The sequence below is a fragment of the Schistocerca americana genome, chromosome 5 (assembly GCF_021461395.2).
Source record: "Schistocerca americana isolate TAMUIC-IGC-003095 chromosome 5, iqSchAmer2.1, whole genome shotgun sequence".
Classification (NCBI taxonomy): Eukaryota; Metazoa; Arthropoda; class Insecta; order Orthoptera; family Acrididae; genus Schistocerca; species Schistocerca americana.
The window spans coordinates 224058313-224072660 of NC_060123.1; the positions used below are offsets into that span (position 1 = coordinate 224058313).

Consider the following 14348-nt stretch of genomic DNA (forward strand, 5'->3'; position numbering starts at 1 on the left):
ACAAAGGAGGAAGTCAATGGTTGATGAAAGAATAAACAGTTTACTACAGTTGTGATAAAAAGTTGTATACAAGCCAAGACAATGATGCAATTTCTGTATCGGACTGACAAGTGGACCAAGGTACACTTGTAAGTCCTGGTGGGCTATTGTAATGTAATTAACTGTCACAGATAAACTTTATCTCATGCGAAAAGTACGATGCCCACAGTAGAGAGTTAAGGTAACTTCATTATGTTGCCATACAATGTGTTTAATTTATTTATTTATGAATATTTTCTTTTATGATAAATAATGGATTTGTTTGAGATGATAAATGTGGTATATTTATATGTGTCTTTGGAGTGTATTAAGGTCAGAAGACCAAAGAATCTGGAATGCAGGAATGTCTGCAACTTCCGGGCACATGTTGGCTTGCACGCCACTTCTTTGTCAGTATTGGAGGGACATGGACGTGTTTAAGTGACCAGTACAGTATAATGCATTTTTAGGGTATCAATGTTCGAAGTGAAAATATTGTAGTTACTAAACAAAGAGTACGAATAAATATTATTTTAGCCGAAAGTAATTCGAATCCGGTAGTATTTATTTCAAACAAGAAGAAAACCCAGACCATGCTTGTTAGAGAAATGTTTTGCAGACAAAACCCCTAGACAAACGAGATCTGCAGTGTGTAATCTTTCAGCAGCTACTAATAAATAAGCCTTGCTGAAATTGTGCTGGAACTACTCGTATTATTATCAATTACAAACACGTGGTGCGAATGTGGTCCTACCACAATATACCGCGTAAGATTCCACATCATTCAGTTATCAAGAAACGAGATAGGTAACAACCAGTACAATCTGTATTCTCTAGCAACCCTAGTTTATATTCTGAACATTTTCTTTCAGATACACCAGAATACCAGCAGCTGTAGCCACAGAAGTACCAAAGGAATGGGCCATTGGGCATCCGGAAAGTGGGTGGATGAACCGAGAAAACTTCAATGAGATATTGCCAACATTTTTTTTTTTTTTTTTCTACCCATGGTTAGTAAAGGAAGGATTTCAGTTCCCAATTTTTTTGTTTCTGGATGGTCATACATCACACACGTTACTGCCCCTGAGTCAGTTTTTTGCAGAGAAGGGCATTGAAATAGTGGTCCTATATCCAAATGCAACACACATTTTTCAACCTATGGATGTTGCTGTGGTCCGTACTCTAAAAAGTCTTGAAAGCAAAAAGTGCAAGAATGGCGCATGGTGCATTGACACTGAAACAAACAAAACTTTGCACACATTCTCCGTTCAGTTCTAGATGGTTTAATGCCCGAGATCCTTCAGTATGGGTTCCATAAATGCGGATTATTTCCCTGGAATGCAGAAGCTGTTGTAGTTCCAGAATTAGATGTAACTGAGCCACAAGTGGCTACAACAACAGCAATCCCAGAGTCCCAGTTGAAAGAGCAAATAGCTTGGCTCGAAGATCAAATTGGACCAGAGAGACTACCAACTTTTGTGGAAAATAAGGGAGACTGGGCAGGTTGTGCAGAAGATTTGTCCCTTTACAACCTTTGGGAGAAAGTAAATCAACAAGCTATACATGATCTGTCTCCATAAGCAACCTCACCAGTACCATCATCTGCACCACAGGATGCCTTGCTGAGAGATTGCCTCAGGTTTCATCACCAGAACAACCTTCTCAACTTCAAGAAGTGGGAAATACAACACAGTCAGTGACACTTCTAGAACTCAGCACTCCACAAGAAGCCATAATGACAACAAATGAGCCGAAACCATCAATTAGTGCAGGCTTTGTACCATCACCCTTTAAAACAGCTTAGTTTCAGCCTAGTCATATTGCTTCAATAACAGTAAAGAGAAAGACAGAAAAATTTCAGCTGTTGTCACATCTCCTCAAACGATAGATTACTTCCTAAAAAAAGGAGGAAATGAAAAGAAACTAGAAATGGAGAAACAAGAAAGGACGAAGGCTACAGAGGACAAGAAAATTATTCAACAAAAGAAGAGGGAAAAAAGACTAGCCAAGAAAGGGAAAAACAAAGTGGTGGTGTCCGATTCAGATACTTCAGATGAGAGTGAAGTTCCATTAATGTTCTTGAAACTTCATTATCAGACTTTCTTGAGATAGTTTACATCTATCTTTAAGAGTCTGCCAGTTCAGTTCATTCAGTATCTCTAAACTGAAGTCTATCACCTGCTTTAACCTCAACTGAGTCTATGTGATAATTACACTTCATATCCCTACAAAATGTTACACCCAGGTATTTGCACGAGTTGGCCAATTCCAACAGTGACTCACTGATACGGTTATCATAGGATACTACATTTTGTGAAGTGTACCATTTTACATTTCTGAACATTTAAATCAAGTTGCCAATCTCTGCACCATTTTTCAATCTTATCAATATCTGACAGGATATTTATGCAGTTTCTTTCCGATAGTACATCATCATAGATAAGTGCATCATATGCAAAACGTACAGGGTTACTATTTTCTGCAAGGTCATTAATAAGCAAAATGAACGGCAAGGGTCCCAACACACTTTCCTGGGCCATATCTGAAGTTACTTCTACATCTGACAATGACTCTGCATCCAAATAACAAAAATGTGCCCTTCCTACCAAAAAGTCCCCAACCCAATCACAAATTTCACTTGATACCCCATATGATTGTACTTTTGACAATAAGTGTAGGTCTGGTGCTGAGTCAAATGCTTTTTTGGAAATCAAGAAATAATGCATCTACCTGGTTGCCCTGATCCAGAACTTTCAGTATGTCATGTGAGAAAGGTGCAAGTTATGTTTCACATGATCGGTGTTTTCCGAATATATGTTGGTTGGCATTCTATTCAAGACACCTCATTACATTTGAGCTCAGAATACGTTATAAAATTCTGCAACAGATTGACGTCAAGGATATCGGACTGTAGTTTTGTGGATCACTTCTACTACCCTTCTTGTAGACAGGTGTGACCTGTGCTTCTTTCCAAGAACTGAGCATAGTTTTTTGTTCAAGGGGTCTACAACAGATTATAGTTGGAAGAGGGGCTAACTCAGCCGTGAATTCTGTATACAATATGACAGGGATTCCATCGGTTCCTCGAGATTTATTAAATTTTAATGATTTCACCTGTTTATCAAAACAACAGACATTAATAGTAGTAATTTCATTTGTCTTTTCAGTGATTCAGGGATTAAACTGGGACAATTCTCCTGGGTTTTCCTTTGTAATGGAACATTTGAAAACAGAGTTAAGCACTTCAGCTTTTGTTTTGCTGCCCTCAATCTCAGCTCCTGTCTCATTCGCTAGGCACTTGCAACTAACTTTGGTGCCACTAAAAGCCTTCACATAATGCAAGAATTTCTTTGGGTTTTGTGAAAGATTCTGCCATGGTAGCCATTGAAGGTATCACACGTTGCTCTCTTGACAGCCAAACATGTTTCATTCAGCATCTCTCTTTCTATAACCATACAGTGACCAAGTACCATGGAGAGTCCTTTCCATTATGGACTGTTCTAGGGGCACATATCTTTCCAGTGCATGATCAATTATTCTTTTAAACTTGATCTATAGTTCCTCTACATGCTCATGCCCTGGTTCACTTGATACCCCATATGATTGTACTTTTGACAATAAGTGTAGGTCTGGTGCTGAGACAAATGCTTTTTTGGAAATCAAGAAATACTGCATCTACCTGGTTGCCCTGATCCAGAACTGTCAAGTTCCTCACTGAGATGTGACACTAATGCTTTGCTATCTAGTTCATTGAACATATGTTTCTTTCTGCTTGTTTTAGTTGTCCTTTGGTAATCATTGTTACCACAAACACATACCAGTTTTAATATGGCCATTCTCAGTGAGGTGAGATCTATTTGTTGCCATTAGATCCACTATATTTCCATCATGAGTGGGGTTCCAAACTACCTGGGTCTTTCCATACCGAGTGGTCCAGCACTGGCTGCTTGACCATCTCAGAAAAATTTTACATTTGCTGCGTGAATTCCCCAATGTTTAGTAGCACAAAAATATTTAAAAAATTGTTGTTTATTATTTTGAAATGGTGGCCATATTTGTTCTAGGTAGCGTGTGGTTTTTCATATTTGCAAGCTTCTGATGACAATCATATCATAACACCTCAAGAAATGTTTGAATTCTGTAAAAAACATATCAAAGGAATTACCTACATTTTTTTTACAATGTGAGGAAGTACAAGAAGTTTGTGACAATGTCTTGAAGGAAAGGTACAACACTTGTCAGAAGATTAAAGGCACTCTATCTTTTCATTGTTCTGTATCCTATTCACAAAACTTACTGAAGTGTAAGATAACATCAACTTCACCTGATAGTGAACTTCATCTGTGTGGAAAACTTGTCAAACTGGTTCTTCAAAATAAAGAGAAAGTGGCTTGTGTTTATGATGAACAGTGGTGGATTGGCGAAGTTGATAACATCAACTGTCAAAACCAAGATGTACATGTTGCATTTTATCACCCTCCAGGACCAAAGACATCTTTTTAAAAAATTGAGAAGGATCAAGAGGAAGCTGTCTCCCATGGAATTTACAACTGTGACTGGGCAAACTTATAATCTAAAACCCTAACTGAGTAAAAAAATTTCTCAAATGTTTAATGACTGATGTACTAAAAACACATAACAAGAGAACAATATGATGTCATTAGTAAGGCTTATTTTCAATAAAAAAAATAAGTAATCATAGATATGATTAAATTATGTACTGTAATTGATACATTTTATTCCATAAGCCTAGATATTGCAGAAGTTAAAAATGTATTTTTGACTCATGTTTGTAACTTTTTTTCCACAACTTCCAATTGAATCTCAGAGTTGAAATTTATACTGAAGTTTGATATCATAATGGTCTGGTCCCCAAGCAAAGATATTGCAGGCCACAAAATGGAAAAATTAAAAAAAAAAATTTTTTTTAAGTGTATTTTTTTAGTGTAAGCTGCTCACCATTGATACTCTACAAAAAGTAACTATACTATACAGTGTAATAGCAGCAAAAATATTAAAGCTGAGAAATTACTCTTTCTTTGGAAAACTACTGTTCAAAAATTGAGTTTTTTTAATTTGTGGCTGATAACTTTGAACTATTAAAAATATATTAAAGAATACATTCAGCTAAGTGATGATGATGTTAATTTGTAGCCCAGAGTGTGTTGAACTAAATGCATTTTATCTGAAAGGCTTAGGACAATCCACTACTGAATAGCTGTAAAAAATGTAGATGCTTGCAAATATGAAAACAACACATGCGGCCTGGAACAAACATGGCCGCCATTTCAAAATAGCCTAATAAACAATAAATCTTTTAAAAAAATATTTTTGCAACTACTAAACATCGGGGAATTCACCCAGCATATATAAAATTTTTCTGAGATGGTCAAGCAACCAATTATTTTTTCTTGGACAACTTGGTATGGTAGTTTTCCGAGAAGCAATTTATAAAGTTCACTGGATGTCTTATCACACACATCAGTAATGAAACTAACTTTCCCAATTGATTGTTGGATGATTTAAGCCTCCACTGATGATTACAGTATGCTAAGGCAACTTACATACAAGTGAAGCGAGTTTTTCTCTAAAGATATCAATTACATTAGGAGATTAGTTTGGTGTACGATGGAAGGATCCAGTAACCATTTTATGCCTACCACTGATACTGAGTCTTGCCCAAACAGCCTCACATGCAGCTTCAATTTCTATCTTGGTGGATTCGAGTTTCTTGTGTACTGCGACAAATACACCACCTCCATGTCCCATTTGCCTACCCTGTCAATATACACTTAAATTTTCCCCAAAAATAGCACTGCTATCCATTTCATCTTTCAACCAGGTTTTTTTTACCTAGTATTATGTGAGCTTCACTGCTTTTCAGGATCACTTCAAAATCTGGTGCTTTGCTGAGAATGCTTCGGCAGGTAACCATTAGGATTCTAATGCTCTCACCTGTGGGAGGCATTTCTTTTGATCTTACACTGATACTTACAGCTATCATTATTTGGATTGGATGGAGACACCTAATCTAAAAAAAATCCTTATGTGCACCCCATGCACAATCAGCTACCTGAGTAGCAGCCTCTGATGTGCCGTGGATACCTGGCCCATTTAGAGGGACCCTATGGTGCAAGTCCAGGAAGTCACAGCATAGCTTCTCACAAAACCTTCGACGTCTCTGGTTCAGTCCTCCCACTTGACTCAGAACCAAAGTTCTGAGGACAATGCTGGAAATTATGAGCTTCGTTGAGACTCCATGTGCATGGCTGTTGTTCTCAACTTTCTCTGCCAATCACTGGAATGACCCAAGTATGACCTTGTAGCCCAGAAACTGGCATTATGTGTTCCAACATGCGTCACAATCTGTAGTTGGTTGCACCCAGTACCCTCAATGGCTGCTGGAATACCTTTTTCAACATGTTACTGCTGTGTTGGCTCCTGTCTGACAGATAGCGTAATAAGGAACAGATTCCTCATAAACAGTTCAAAATTTCCCTACTTTGGCAATTTTGTTGATCAAAAATAGTATAGCTAAAGGTATTGATTTTGGTAGCAAAATTTCAGAACTTGCAGCAGAAAAGTTAAAAGGAAGAGATTCTAAGGTGCATCTATCACTATGAAAATCTTTGGTTGTTTGTACAGCTTTACTTCTCTCCAATCATAAAAATGGTTTCCAAAATAGTTAACATTAAACATTTTTTTCTTAACCACTTGTATCAAAAATTGACCCCCCCCCCCCAAAAAAAAGGAAAAATAAATCTGTTGATGTTTTCGTGGGGTTGATGAACTAAAACTCTACACAGGAGCCACAGTACCTAGCTGGGTAGTGCTCCCACCATTGCTACAAAACCAAGTAAGTTGTTCCTTAGATTTATTTTTAAATTTTACCAAACATCTGTGACCAATTAAAGTTTTTCATATGACACCAACCTTTGACACAAAATCATTTTTTCATTGCACTACCTGAATAAGCTTTTCCAATGTCAATTCAAAGTTTCACTCTGCCACTAACCTCTCACCAATGTACTTAATTCCAATATATATATCCTATCAATTTTAAAGTCATTATGTCATTTTGACAGTGTTGACTGGGTAACATCCTTTGGAATTCTGGAATTATTGGGGATAAAATGCACAGAGAGAAAATTTATCAATAATTTGTGCAGAATATGTAAAAATTGTCATTGTTGGCAGCATTATTATTTTTTTGAATTCTTTTCACTTGTTAGCTCTCAACATGCCACTTCGCTTAGTTCAATGTATACTAATACGGTGTAAATACAACTGGAAAGGGGGCATGTTACAACTGAGAGATATTTACCTTTGCAATCAAAACACTTACACCCAAAATGTTAGGGTTTAAAAATAGGGAGAATTAAAAACATTCACCACAAAGTGTGTGACAAATTAGAAAAGAGGAGTGGGGAGGGCTGCTGTCCTCAACCCACTAGCTGATTTGAACAAAAAATGCTGATCCTAATGGAGGTGTACGATCTTGCTTTCCTCTGACCTTTAAACTGACTAATCTAGCCAGATTCAGGGGGACCTACAGTGGATTCCAAACAATAGTGAAACTAGGCATTATTCACAAAAAAGTATCCATGTAAAGCTACATTATGATAGAACAATGTTTTTCAGGAGCACTGACAAATTTTTTCTGTCATGAGCATGTCAGTTAGAGATGAGAAGCACTTACATGCTACAAAGATTTAGGAAGAAATTAACAAAAGCCTTCTTCACTCAATTATCGTGGACTTGTACTTTAATTATTTAGGGAATCTAAAGGACTGAAGCAAACCAGAATTTGAACAAACTGCTCATCTTTAACGGCACGGACTTATGAGCTATAATCCTATGGACTATAATTGCGACTTCTCCCTATAATACAGAAAGAGTTTGTTTTGCAATTATAGTAAATTTTCTCAGTGAAATTCACAAATGGTCACAGAAAGTTATGTTTTTCTTTCAATTTTGGGAGAAATATTTAATATTTCACACAGTGAAGACATTGGCACAGTAGGTGCTAGGATGTGATCAAACTGAATTTTCAGTGAAAAACACTTCATTTGCAGAGGCAAATACACAGAAATATGAAAGCCCAGCATTTGCCTGGAACAATTTAGGGAAACAATGAAAACTGAAATCTGAATGGCTGGATGCAGGTTTCAACCACTGTCTTCTAAACGTGAGTCCAGTGAGCTAACCACTACTCCACCTCTTGAAGTGAGAACAAAGAGAAGAGCAGAACAATCATATAAAATTATCAAAAATGGCAGAGAGAACAACCACAAAACATAATTATATGTGGCATTTTATTTTGGTTTGTTGAATTAAAATCTTGCAACATACAGAATTATAAAGTGTGGAGAAACAGTTGCTTCCAGAAGTCTAAGGAACTTCCAATAACATAATTTTGTTGACAACAAAAGGTGATTGCAGTATGCTGACACATGGATGATTAAGCATTTGTTAACATTACACAGTACAGTCTCTATTATTTTTCACTTCATCAGTGGCTGCACAGGTTGCCCAACCTCATTCTCTGTAAAGCAAATGTGCAGGTATATGCTATGCATCTGCGGTAGGCAATATTCAATATTAGCAAAACCTGAAAGCTAAAGATTTTGTTTACAAATGTACATTTAGTCTGGTAAAACATTAATCATTCATTTTAAAATCAGTTGTTAACTTCCAGCAGTAACTGCATTTATCTGTGCTCTCAAATTTCAGCATATACATTTTGCAGACAGTTTCAAATTAATTGACAATGGAACAGTAGATATATGAGAACTACATATATGAGGAATAAAATGTATCAGAAAGGCAAATTTAAATACTACTGATGTATCTCAACATCAAATCTGATAAGTAGTTTTTAAATCATACAGAACGTTTTATCCAACATACAGAAAACAGGTCTGAAAAAGATAAATTTTGGTAAACAGTAAAATTACAACAATCAGTCTGTAGGCCTAGTTTATGAAAATGTGAAACCACAGAGAAATTTGGAAAGGGAACAAAGAGAGAAGAAATACAAACTTCAAGGTATGCCAGTGATACTGTATTTCTGTCAGAGACAGCAGAGGACTTGAAAAGATTAGTTGAGAGGAATGGAACGGTAGTATTGCCAAGGTGAAATATGAGATGATGATGATTATTAATGTAATACAGGGGTACAGGAATGCAACCGTATTAATCAAGTGTGCTGAGAGAATATGATCAGGAAATGAGATACTAAAAGTAGCGTAAGTCTTTAAAATGCAGACTAGCAAGAAAAGGTTAGAAAGTCTTTTCTGAAAATATTTGTTTCAAGCATAACCTATATTAAAAAATATAGACAAGGAGATTGTTAAAACTTCTGAATTTGGTGCCATAGAAGAATTACGTAGGTAAACTGGGTCTTTAATGAAGAGGTAGTAAATCGTATTATGGAAAAAAAATGACCTGCAACACAATTATTTGCAGCACAGCACAAGATCTACATTGAACTGGAAGGTAATAATTTAACTGGGAGTTGACATAGCTAGCTTCTGAGACTGGGAAATAAATGTTGTAAATGGAGACCAAAGCTTGCCTATAGAGTGCAGATGTTAAGTGGCTGTAGGTTGCAGCAGTTATGCAGGAAGCAACATGTACAAGATAGATTAGTGTGGAGAGCTGCATCAAACCAGTCTTCAGATTGAAGACCACAACAACAACGGGAACTGAGCTTATATTCAACATGAAATATTATGTATGTCACTATCTCAAGAAAGAAGGATTTTAATAGAGATTTCACAACAATATTGTAGCTCTTGATTCTGCCACCGAAACGCGTTTTGCGGGTGCACTATTTCAGAACGCGAATAACTAAAACCTGTGACTAATAGTATAAACATAATAGTGACAGGGTTTAATATTTATGATGTTGAGAAACAGTTGTAGGGGCCAGTCGAATCACTCAAATTATCAGCATAACCGTAAAAGTGAACAAACCTTTCAATACACGTGAACGATGTGTATTTAACATCTCGTTGAAATCAAAATACTTTTTACGCTGTGTCACTGATGCTTGGAAATTGTAAGCATTTAGCACAACACATATTTCATGCAGCGCGCGAACTTACAAGACAGATTTTATAAAACACAATTTCGTTGTTTACATTCACTCACCGATGAGGAATAAATATGTCAGAACATAAATTATTCCAATACACGCAAACACATTTTTTGTAACCTATTGACGATTATGTTTGTTATTGTCTTCACGAAACTTCCAACTCCATGTCACCAAAGATTAAAAAGTCACTGAGTCACAGCATAATGATCTTTGGTTGTTTATTTCACGAAACGAATATTCAATTACATTCCACTCACATCGAAAGGTTGCACATGCAAGCCCCCACCACCGCTCATGCTAGGCTACTTACAGCCGGAACACATATTTCATGCAGCACTCAAATTTACATGGCAGATTTCATAAAACATACTCTTGTGGCCTGTGGGAAAAGGTATCTCCCCAAGTAGGGATGGGCTATGATCGCGCTCGAGAAACGCGCGACGCGAAGGCAGTTTCTCGAGAACGTCTCGGGTACGCTCGAGAAGTTGACAGCGCTGCGCTCTCTGAAAAATTGCGCAAACCTTCAGTACACGAAGCACTGAGCCGCAGTGGTCGTACTCGTCGTACGTACGTGCACGGAAAACTTTCAAATTCTATGATTGATATCAACTGTACTACCGTTATTAATGTGTACTGAAGTATTAGTATATGCCTCATAAGACAAAAATCATAGAATAGTTGTTAAAAGCAAAGCACAGAATTCGCATGAAACAGAAACTTTATTCTTACAAAATAAATTACCTTGTACATTCTGCATGTATGCATGCATGCTTAAACGTAAAAGAGAAGTGCTATAGCCTTTTATATACAGAAACTGCGTACATGCGTTTACTTACTGAAGAAAGAAAGGAAACAAAGTTGATCAGCAGAAGGCATTTTTACATCTCATTGCGGCACTGCCGTCGATTTTTGTTTGGAAATACGATTTTATTAACCAATTGGCCTTTTAGTCTGCTGATTTGTTTGTTTATAAGCAGTCCTGTTTTCGAAAATATTCTTTCACTGGGAACAGAAGTTGCAGGTATTGCAAGATTTTTTTTTTTTGCCACGACAGCTAGACCTGGGTAACTGTTTTCATTTTTTTCCCAGTAGTGTAAAGGATTATCCGTGGGTTGTAGGTACAGTTCTTCCAAATATCGTTGTACCTCCAGGTCTATGCTATCACAACCTATTTTCATTAGATTTGTATTGGAAACCTCTTCATCGAAAGAAGCCCATAAGGAACTACTGGCGTTTTGTATGAAATGGTACTCGGGGCTTACGGTCTCTACCACGTTTGCGCACTCTGCAATTACGTTTGCAGTGGCATGTTTTGAATGAATGGGATACGTAAATGGTAACATTTTGAACCGTGGATCGAGAACTTTAGCTACAGCATGTACTTTGTTTGTTTCTATTAATCCTAGCCGGGCTATTAGTGAGTTGTGCAGATGTTGCTGTAGCTCTTGCGCTGTCGTGGCAGCCCTCTTCCCATTGCATACGGTTAGGATTAGCTGTCTGATAATTGGAATAGCTTTCGAAAGAGAGGTATAGTTTTCAGTTGAGATTTCACTTGTTACCACTTCAAATGGCTCCATACACATAAACATTCGCTCAAAATTCGCCACTCGTCAGCTGTGAGGCTGATACAAAGCTGATAAACAGGCTGCAATGCATTCCTTTTGCTCCACTAGACGTTGTAGCATATAAAACGTACTGTTCCATCGGGTGTCAGTTTCCTGAATCAATTTACGAACAGGTTTTTTCATTAGAACCCGGATCTCATGGAGTTTTTCATTATCATTGCAATTTGTTTTAAAATAGCTAACAATTTTTCTTGCCTTCTCCCGCATTATGCAGAGCTCACTGTTGCTGTTCAAAGAACTTTTCACAGCTAAATTGATGGTGTGTGTGCTAAACAAGGCACATGTTGCATATCTATGTTGCCACTGTGAATAAGTTGTACGGCTGTCGTCATGTTACTGGCGTTGTCAGTTGTGATGCTTACAACTTTGTTTTCAATGTTCCATTTTGAAATCACGTTATCTAACGCCTCACTAATATTTAGCACTGTATGCTTTTCCGGGAAACGGAATGTCTCGAGAGCTAAAGCTTTCAGGCACCAATTAGTGTTAATGAAATGACCAGTTACAGAAATATATGCCTCACCATTGAGTGAGGTCCAAATATCGGTCGTCAAAGAAACACAAGTAGAGTCTTCCAAGGCCAAGTTTACAGCCTCATTCTGTTTATGGTAATTGTCCTCAATCATGAGGCGCAACTTTTTTCGATTTGGTATCGAATGTTGTGGGTCCAACACTGAACAAAACGTCGAAATCCAGTGTCCTCGACGATTGAAAGCGAATGAAAATCGTCTGTTATCAAGACCACTAGTGCTAGCTGTTGTTGCTGTTTACTTCCCTCTATGAAGAGAAACTTAAGATTTGGATCAGTGCTCCTGCAAGGGGATACGTTATGCTCGACAACTAGTCCGATAAAATTACATATCGTATCGTGCAAAGGCTAGGATAGCATAGGTTTGATTTGGGGGTATGTCATATGTTATCGGAGTGCGATTAAGAAATCAATGTTTTTTTAAGCGTGACGGACCGCTTCGGACACTATCCGAACTTTTGCACGGAATTCACCTTTTGTACCATACGTACCTGGATATTTTGTCTGCCTCGTACTATTGGAAGAATGAGCCTCTGTATCCACGTACGTCGCTGTTTTATTGCTCTATAAATTGTGCAGTTTAAGATGTCTAATCATGCCCGTTGTATTTTTTGATACATTACGGAGATTTTTACGACAAATGTTGCAAGTAACGTTATCTCCATCCTCCGTAAAGTATTGCCAGCATCATGATGTTCGTTTTCGAGTGTCCGTATTGATTTGAATAACAACTTTACGCGAATGAAACCTGAGACATACTAGTTACGAGCACGTGTTTGTCTAGCGGCGGCATTCAATTCATAAAACAACAGCGGCGCGGTGTATGTTGTCGCAGCCAACTGGCGCGCAGCGGCACTCGTCGCCGAGCCGTTTCTCGTGATCTTCTCGATAATTGCTTGAGAACTAGAGGCTCGAGGAATTCTCGGTGCGCTCGAGTCGCCGCGCCTCGCCACGCCATCACTATCCCAAAGTAAATTACAGTAGGTACTCTTTGGAATGTGCGAATGATTAGTCTTTGAGTGTGTTGTTGTTCTGAGTTGCATTCTATTGATAATGAAGTTGAGATATCTTATTTGTGGGTACTGTAATTTTCCTACATAACTGGTGATCCTGAGACGAAAATAATCCACGAACAGAAAGTATGGTCGCGTTTTACGCAATTTTTTCATAGTCATGGAATACGTGGCGAAGCTGTTACCATTTGTGAGGAGATCCTGCAGTTACAGTGGAAGATTGAAGTTCTGGAAGTTTCTACATCGAGGAGTGATGATAGGCCAGGTACAACGAACTTACCAGCTCCAGCAATATCCTCAATATCGCGAATGCATCCAAAAATTGCGTGCCGTTCGCTAGCCGTCTTATTACTGTCATTCGCACCGTGCTTACATTTAAGGGCCCGTCATTTTCGTCTGTGCAACCTGAGATTTGGGTCGCAATTTTAGAAAGAATTTTCGCCCATCAGAAGATTACGGAGGATCAGAAGCAATTTAGGTTGGCAGTTAGTAATTTACACCAGAGAGTAACCACCTGAAACCTTCACACTGACGGAATTACACGCACTCAAGATGGCGTTGATCACTCATTGCACCAAGTCACACGAACAAAAGCTTAAGCAGGAGCTGCATCACGAACAAAGAGGTGCCAGAATCGCATCGGAATTCTAGACACACTTATGGGCTATAGTGGAAATTTGTGTGGTCTCTAAAGAGTTGCTTCTCCGCACTTGGTTACAGTAACTGCCTCCACAAGCATAGTTAATCCTGATAGTGCATGAGGGGTGGCCACTAGACAAACTGTTGTGTGTATATGATTGCACAAACAGCAAGTCAGACTCGGCAGTTGCAAGGGCTGTATCACCAACAGATACTGTTGCTGCATGTAATAGCCAGGCATCAAAGACATCAGAAGAACACACATATCGCTGCACAGTGACATTTCGGCAAATACTGTGTAGGACCAGATCTCATAAATATACTGACATGGCGATCCAAATGCAGGTGTTGGAGCTTCAGATGGGTTCAGACAGATAGCAATGCGCATTATATTCTACTAATCTGCCAGCTGAGGACTGCAT

At 38.1% G+C, this 14348-nt stretch overlaps 1 protein-coding gene across 2 annotated transcripts in view; it reads right to left on the bottom strand.

The window, feature by feature from the left end:
* The window catches only part of LOC124616075 (SAP30-binding protein), a 39266-nt gene extending 28963 nt beyond the window's left edge, over window positions 1–10303 (bottom strand). Inside the window, exon 1 of one of the 2 annotated variants that reach the window (XM_047144321.1) lies at window positions 10174–10303. Coding sequence is in view for 1 of the 2 variants with exons in the window: in XM_047144320.1 (XP_047000276.1) it covers window positions 9997–10030 (34 nt within the window). In the remaining variant the exon portion in view is untranslated. The other variant, XM_047144320.1, reaches the window with a different exon arrangement.
* Window positions 10304–14348: the final 4045 nt, after the last annotated feature.